At 35.6% G+C, this 8171-nt stretch overlaps 1 protein-coding gene across 1 annotated transcript; it reads right to left on the bottom strand.

The window, feature by feature from the left end:
• Nucleotides 1-2238: 2238 nt before the first annotated feature.
• On the bottom strand, nt 2239-6442 carry LOC125213062 (protein PAT1 homolog 2-like). The gene is made up of 5 exons (XM_048113414.1): nt 6219-6442; nt 5978-6138; nt 5546-5602; nt 5324-5399; nt 2239-4589 (listed from the first exon to the last, which is right to left on the bottom strand). The coding sequence occupies exons 1-5, from the start codon at nt 6250-6252 to the stop codon at nt 2569-2571; spliced, it is 2349 nt and encodes a 782-aa protein (XP_047969371.1). The 5' UTR covers nt 6253-6442; the 3' UTR covers nt 2239-2568.
• Between the last annotated feature and the right edge of the window lie 1729 nt (nt 6443-8171).

Here is an 8171-nt window from a genome sequence, read left to right as displayed (position 1 = left end):
ATCTTGAGTCATTCGATTATTGACTCATTATCATATAATTATTATTTAGGATTAAGGTGTGAGATTCAATTTCATAAACCAAACATTATATTTATTCAATCATGAGATATAATCTTTTAAACCGAATAGATCCCTAATATATGGAGTACGTTTTATTCTTTTGAGGGAACTGTATTTTTAGTCCTTGAACATTGCATTATTATTATTTGTGGTCCATTATACTTTAAAAATGTCACCACACGTCTCTAGACATTTATATAAGCGTATAACATCACTGGAAGAACTTTTGCACTTTTTAAGATCTTTTGGACCAAAATAACTATAGGAGTAATATCATTAGAAAGAGAACAACCACTTTGATTACACTTGATTCGTTCAGTTATGTTCTATTTCCTCATGAGAAGTCGTCAAAGTATGTAGAAAATAATTGTTTGTCACGACACATACATTAAGGGAAATGAATGAATTCTCTTAAAAAAGACATAGATAACCCTTATAGTATGGAGGGTAGTTTGGTTCAAAATAATAGTGAGGTCTTTTAACCTATTATATCAATGTCCAAGGACGTGGGTGATATTTTAAAAAGTAAGAACTATAAATGGTACTCTGGTACAATGTTTAGGCTAACAAAAGATAGTTCTCTCTAATTCTTTTTAAGTCCAATCACTATTGAAAGATAACTAAAAGGGTTAAGTGCTAGAATAGTATAGGTGCCAAAATTCATTAATAATAGCTGTATAAATGAAAAGAAAAGCTTGTCTATGACAAAACTATTCCACGAATGGACATGTGTATTAGAAGAAATAAACGTGAAGCTGGGGTATAAGGCAAGTTGAATAACTTTAAATGACGACTAAAATCAAATATAATATTTAAAGTAAGAATAGTTGTATTAATTAATTTCCTAGCAAAGTCGTTGCGATTTTTCTCATAAACGAAGGGCGTTATTATGATTATTAATGAGATAGTAGTATAACTTTTTTCACTATTATTTCCAAAAGAGGTATGTAAACGAACACAAATAAAGAGGTCGTTAAGATATAAAAAAATTAATTCCAAAAAACAAAGAGAAAGTCGTATGTTATCTCTTACCAAATAAAATCAATCATAGAACATGTGTTACTACTTGCTAGAGCTCCTTTACAATTATAGACCGTCTCAGTTAAAGATTGGGTCACTAATAAGGTGATGGGAGAAAGTAAAATCGTTAAAAAATTACTTTAAAATTCTTTTATAGATATTTTCCATTATCAAAGAAGAAAATAAGACCTCATTAATTTAACTTAGTTGAAATCTAAAATAAATTTAAGTCTAAACCAAGCACCCAACCAACCCCTCGCCACCCCAATCAACCAAAAAGAAGAACACTAGTAGTATTTGTTATCAACTTTGAATATTTTTTCATTTTTCAATTAAACTTTATTTTTAGAATTAAATGCACAAACTTTACATTCTTATATTTTTTTTCCCCAAATTCATTTTTCTATAAATTAAAGCTAACATGTCCATCAGAAATGTTAGTGTGGCAAAAACAACTTCATTTTAATATTCTGTATAACGTAATTTAACTGTAACTACGTGAACATTTGAATTTTTATATTTTTTCTTGAATTTTTGAGATTCTTTTTTATTTTTTCAAACGGAAAATGTTTTCCAAATACACAAGAGTTATATAAAAAAAGCTAAATCAATTATACAATTTAAAAAAGAGCCAAATTAGTGTAATGCAAAAAAGAATTTAATCAAGAAAAAGAATAAAAAATCCCAAAGTTAATACGTATAGATTTTAAAATATAGTACAAGTACTATTTAAGTTCGTTAAGAGAAAAAATAAAACATTATCTAAACTTCGAGTAATTTTGACAAATAACCCGAAAGATTGTCTTCTCATGTGCCAGTTTCACCACGTAAATGGTCGAAAATATTTGACACGAAAAGAATAAAAAATCTCAAAAAATGTTAAAAATTTGACAAATAACCCAAATAGTACTATTATAAAACTCCATCTGTCCCAACTGAGTTAAGCTGTCAAACTTTTGGTCATGAAAATTAAAAAATTATGTTAAAAAGAATGAGAGATTAAAATAGAAAAGATAGAGAGAAAGTAAAATAGTTGACGAAATAAAGTAAAAAGAAAATGGATATTTTATTTTTTGTCAAAAAAGTAAATGACTCAACTTCATTTGAATATTAAAAAAAAAATAACGATTGAACTTAGTTGGGATGGAGAGATAGAAGTAATAAAAGAGAGAGATCCCTAATCTCGCCGTTTTTCTCAATGATACCTGTACATTTACACTGAAAATGGCAAAATGCTAATCCAGACTTTACACAATTGACACCTCTCCATAAATAACAATAACAATAACAATAACAATAACAATAACAATAATTAAATACTAGAAAGAGAGCTTTGACATTATCCAAAGCTTGCAAGAAATTTATTACTCCACTTATTTGAAAATGAAGGCATTTCTTCCCAAACGACAAACTGCAGAGGCACTAAAATTCTGCCAAACCTCCAAAGCAGCAGCAGATGCGGTTGACAAGGGAAGCACAGCAAACCATTTACAGTTCACAGCACACCGATTCAGGATTCACTTGTCCACCACCCTGCGAGCTTAACCCCGTGGCAGGCATCGATCGTTGCGCAAAATTCAGCAACACTTTCTTCTGGCTCTCGCTCGTGTGGTGTATGCTCGCACGCAGAACCTCCACCGGCATCTCTCCGCTCACGGCTCTTGCAGCCTCCGAACCGATGTCCTTGTCTTGAGAGATCAGAGATTGCACTATACTTTCATACTTGCTGACACAGTACTTCGTCAGGAGGCCGAAGAAAGCATCGAACGACGCCTGCCAAAGGGCACGGTTAGGCGTGCTCAAGTTGCTGGCTGGAAGGGGATCTCTCAGTAAGTGAGTAGCTCGTTCTAGAACTGACTTCAGGATGACCGCGGCACCATCTCCAGCAGGACTGCCGATTGGACGAAGGGGCGGCTGCTCGGAGGAACAAACAACAGCAACAAGACAAGCACTAAGGGAATTAAGATCCATACCACCAATGCATATTGAGACCGTTTCAGCGAGATCATTAACTGTTTTTGCATCTTCTGGTAGGCCCCCGAACAGAAATCTTAGATGGCAGAAGATAGCCATGCATACTATTCGAGCAAGTTCACTACCAGGTAAAAGAAGCTGAAGAAACCTTGAAATGAGTTTCCGGCCCTTGCCAACCGACACTATCCTTAGAAACACAATATCATCCTTGGGAGTTAGGCTGAATGAATTGGCACTGTTACCAAGTGGGTCAACCAACTGCAGAGAGGTGGCTAATCCTTCTAAGAGGATATGGCGCTTTCGCCTTAACTGGTGTCCACCATCCTGAGGTTGAGTAGCCTGTAAAAGACGATCGATGTCATCCACCTCTAGAAGGACAGAAAACCCATCCTCAATTGTCACCCTTGCTGCAAACATAGGCTCCTGCTCCAGAGTCCTATCGAATACTTTTTGCTCAGAACCACTATCTCCACAGGCACATGGAGGGGGTTCAAGTTCAAGAAGAGGGCAAGGCCTGCGAATTGAAGAAAAAGAAACCCTTCCAAGAGCATCAACCTGAAGACGTGGTTGTGATTCAATACTGTTACGGGATCGAGTAGACTGTTCCCGAGGGACAGGTGGGCAAAAACGATATTTTGACTTCATTTCAGCCGATTTCTTTGCAAGGCGAGCTTGGTGGTAGTAATCGTCTACATAAGGGTCATTTCCATGTGCATGCTGCATTTTGAGTATGCTCTCTATTTCATCAGCAGTCATGTACTTAGAATTGATTTGTGGAAAATTACTCTCAGTCAAGTGGACACTGGCATCAGACCCTTGATTAGAGAATCGCACAGAATGTTTACCTTTCTGTGATGATTTAGATTTTGACTTGCCCTTCGGATTGAATCTATATTTGCTCCAATCTGATGAAGAAGGAACACTATTAAACATTTGAGATTGTAAGGCTGAAAGTTGAGCCAAAGATGGTTGAAAAGAAAGGTGTCGTCTTGGCTGCTGTGGGGATAACATTTGTGGAGGTAATAGTCCATTATGATATTGATGCTGCAGGATATTGTCCAGGAGGATGGATTGATCCCCATGAAGAACACCAGCATGGCTAATCCAGTGGTTTTGCAAATGATTATTATGAGATATATTTGGAGACATCAGGTTCATATTAGCATTATATTGGAACTCTCGAGGGAAACTGGACCAGCTGAGCGGAGGGTTGTTCTGTGCAGAGAATGGTGACTGAGGTCCACTAGAAAGAGATGACAAATTGAAAGAAGTTTCTTGTGAACCCAGTGGAGGGAAGGAAGTGAATGATGACTTAGGGGGAAAAATAGGTTCGCTTGAAGCATGAAGCAGCTGTGGCTGTTTCTGAGGGTAGGATGATGTTCTACATAATGGTTTGGATTCTGGGAGAAACATTGACGACGTATGGGGCTGCGATGACCATCTCTTATTTTCTTCGTAGCATTCTGAGTCCGACACATGGTGATCAAACCATTCCGGAAAATCTGTGTCCCGAGTCCACTCTGTAGCTGATGAACCTGAATCAACATCTATTAATCAGAGGGCCAGAAAACAACCAAAAAAAAAAGAAAAGAAAAGAAGAAATTAAACATAGCATGGAATGATGGAATGGAAAGCAGGTTAAAGGTGTGCTTGTGTCAAGAAAAGTAATCATTTAAAATGTGATTAGTATATTTCCTTTACACCTTAGCAAGATCAGACTCAAGGAAATTCCTAAAATATTGATATCTAGCTTCTTAAAAGAAAATTATAACATAAGAAGTACTGGTTAAAGGGAAAGATACTAAAAGAACAAATAAGAACCAAACGTAGGTTGTAACACCTAGCATGCAGGAGTGAACAAGAATAATAACAAAAAAATCACTTTCTCAACCTAAGTTTAATAATTGATGTGAATCCCGTTTGAACAAAGTGTTTTTCCTTCACCGGAGAAAGAATCCAAAAAATTTGCTTTTACTTTCAGAATACTTCATAACAGTGAAGAAATTGGGGAGAGGGTCTGATGCTTATCTTTACCTTGAGAGCATTCACTCTACATGGGGTATCAGTATTTTAATTGCCAAAAAAAGTTCCACAAAGCATCATATTGAGAAAAAATGCTTTAACATTTTGAAACAAATTTTCTTTAGAAAAAGGGTCAACTAATTTATGCAAGTGAGGTGAACCATGGTGCCTGCATATTCACAATCATCAGCATTTGAATCAAATGGAAGGCAGTAACTCTGCAAATAGACACAAAATAAGAACTCACTCTCTCTAGAGAAAGATCCAGATCCTCGATCACCAATAACTCCAGGATGTCTTGGTCCTGAAACAACTTTGTTCAACTGCACAATAACAGCACAATAAATATAAGCAGGTGATAAAGTGATCAAAACTGAGCTTTTATTGGATAAATGTAAACATCTAGGAGTTTCATATTAGCCCAAACATGATTGATACTAGAGAAGTATATGCTCCAAAAACAACTCACTTTTGCAAATGTAGTTGCCAGGTCATCAAATTCTGACAAAGATCCCAATCCTGAGCCCTGAAAAATGTAATTGTATTCATGAAATTAGATAAAAAAATATATATATAGATGTATGCAAGAAGTTAGGCCCTTATACAAGAAGAATTTTAAAAGTTTGACGTAGGAAACATGACTCCCGTAGCTAGCAAATAAGACCATCTAAAGAACTCTAGCAGCTCATCTCATCAGAATATGCTAAATATCGTTATGCAAAATACTATTACACTTTAATAGCCTTCATATGCTGATTAAACACTTGATTACAAGAACAGCTATCATCTTCTGCAGTTGTAAAACTAGACCGGGCCTAACACCAGCATTAAGATGAACATTATGATCTAACGTCTAAGTTAACAAAAAATAGAGTTTCACCACAACTATTCACATATTCACCTCATCTTTCTGAAACAAATGATACTCATTCAATTCCTCTCCACCACAAAATCCTCCCCCAATCGAACGAACAACCTCCTCCCCATCCTCCAAACCCCCCAATTCCACTTCATCCTTGCCGAAAAAGGCATACTGTGACGCGTCAAACATCGCACCACCACCTGCACGAAATAAACAAATTCGAGCTCAAAAACACATCCACACTCAATTCATAAAGCGATAAACGGAAAAGCTTGCTAACTGGAGAAGTCGGTGTAGTCGTCGGATCTGTCCATGACGACGCAATTAAGCTAAACCTAACTCCAATTACGGAGAAGGAGAGGATGATTCGCCGTTCCCCTTGGCTTGGAGATTCTCTTTAATTAGGGTTTAGCAGCAGACTCAACAACTGAGATATTCCCACAGTTAGGCTCGATTCTATATTTGTATTTTAGAGAGCGATTGTGTGAAAATTATTTTTAAGTACATATAAGGAATTGTTTGTTTTAGTGAGAGAGAATTTATTTGTTAGGATGCAGTTTTATACGTATACTAGAGTATTTGTTTATCTTGAATAGCATATATTCATATGATAGTAACTATGGAAAGAGATAATTCTATTCTTGATGATTGATTCTTGATTTTCTTTCACTCCTGACTTTGATTTGTTTTCCTTCCTAACAATTTATATTGACATGTAATAAATGACACTAGTACAAACTAGGGGTGTCAAATCGTGCGTGCTGGGTCATTATCGGGTCAACCTGTTAACGATACGACTCGTTAAAAAAACCCCAAACCCGAACACGACCTGCTACCCTCAAATCCGAATACGGCACGAACCCGACACGAATCACCTTGGGTCAACACAACACGATAACAACACGCACGTGACACGACACTATAGCAACACGACACTCGATAACACGGTAATAACATGTTAACAACTGCTCTAGTTAATCCGATCATTAAAATTCCGATAAAAAATATAGAATCTGATTACACAAGAATTTAATATTTCAAATTATTTTTATTTATAATTGATGAATCATGATATATAGAGCATTTTTTATCATCATTATTTGTTTTGATCATGTTTTTATTAACCTCTTTAATAGTACTTCACAACATACTATAACTTTATTTTATTATTTTTAGTATAGTACTTTTTTAACTTGAAATAAATATAAAACTTAAAATAATACAGTATAGGTTAAAAACTATAGTACTACTAATTAATAATTATTTGAAAATATTTTATCAATACGAACATATGTATAATTCAATGGATTGCATAGGGCGCCTCCATCTTCCTCCCCTCTCTCTTTCGCAATTGCCAAACACCTTCCTTCCTTCCTCTGCAAAACAGAAAAAAACATACCCAATGTCCCAACTTGAAAATTCCAAAAATAAAAGGTTAGATTCAATCAAAAAGAGGCAAAAGTGATGAATTATCCTAGGTTGTTTCATCTTCGAACAGCCTCGGCCTTTCATTCCAGCTCCGCCGTCGCTTATACGGCCTTGATGATAAACTTCATCTTCTCAGTTGCAGCAACAAGCCGAATGCCCAGCATCTCTGCAATCCAACCAATTCACTCATATAAATCAAACCTATTCTTTTTCCATCCTTAAAAAAATTGGTATTTCTGTTGTTCTACTCATATTTACCTAAATGTTAGCTTCTCAAAAATTTCCTATCATACGGAAATAATATTCTTTTATATTGACAAAGATGTTGAAAAAGTGGAAATGCATTCTCACCCTCAGGCCAAGCCTTATCACTTGAATCTCAAACTCAGTAGGTTTTTTCTTTTGGCGTAAACTCTAAAGCTCCGAATCATGACAAGCCAACTTCAGAAAAACTATCTGCCACACAAACACATATGACAGACCTACCTGCACAATTACAGTGTTGATAGGAGTCTGAAGGAAAAAAACCTCTGTTGAAAACTAGTAGGAGTAATTCTCAATCCTCTGGAGAAAGAGGAAAAAGTCCATCTAATGAAAAAATCACAAAAACAACTACACACATACAAAATTCCAAAGCAGGAAGCCTCAACAGATTTCATGAAATTTGGATTACATCACTACTGTGTTCAAATGACTGAAAAGAAAATAATTATTTTGGAGAGATTTTTGTATCTGGTTACTTAACTGCCAACAACATCACAATAAGCTAACTCGATTACCAGTACCAAAGTTTAGCAACATGAAT

This window comes from Salvia hispanica, chromosome 3 (assembly GCF_023119035.1).
Source record: "Salvia hispanica cultivar TCC Black 2014 chromosome 3, UniMelb_Shisp_WGS_1.0, whole genome shotgun sequence".
Classification (NCBI taxonomy): domain Eukaryota; kingdom Viridiplantae; phylum Streptophyta; class Magnoliopsida; order Lamiales; family Lamiaceae; genus Salvia; species Salvia hispanica.
Note: the sequence above shows the minus strand (reverse complement) of the source record. Positions and strands in the feature narration are given on the sequence as shown.

What these genes read in the sequence shown, in the direction of transcription:
- LOC125213062 (XM_048113414.1), bottom strand. Translation starts at nt 6,252, where the DNA reads ATGGACAGATCCGACGACTACACCGACTTCTCCA. An exon ending in ATTTGTTTCAGAAAGATGAG is followed by an intron (nt 5,603 to 5,977) that starts GTGAATATGTGA and finishes TACATTTTTCAG; the next exon opens with GGCTCAGGATTGGGATCTTT. An exon ending in TGGATCTTTCTCTAGAGAGA is followed by an intron (nt 4,590 to 5,323) that starts GTGAGTTCTTAT and finishes ATGTTGATTCAG; the next exon opens with GTTCATCAGCTACAGAGTGG.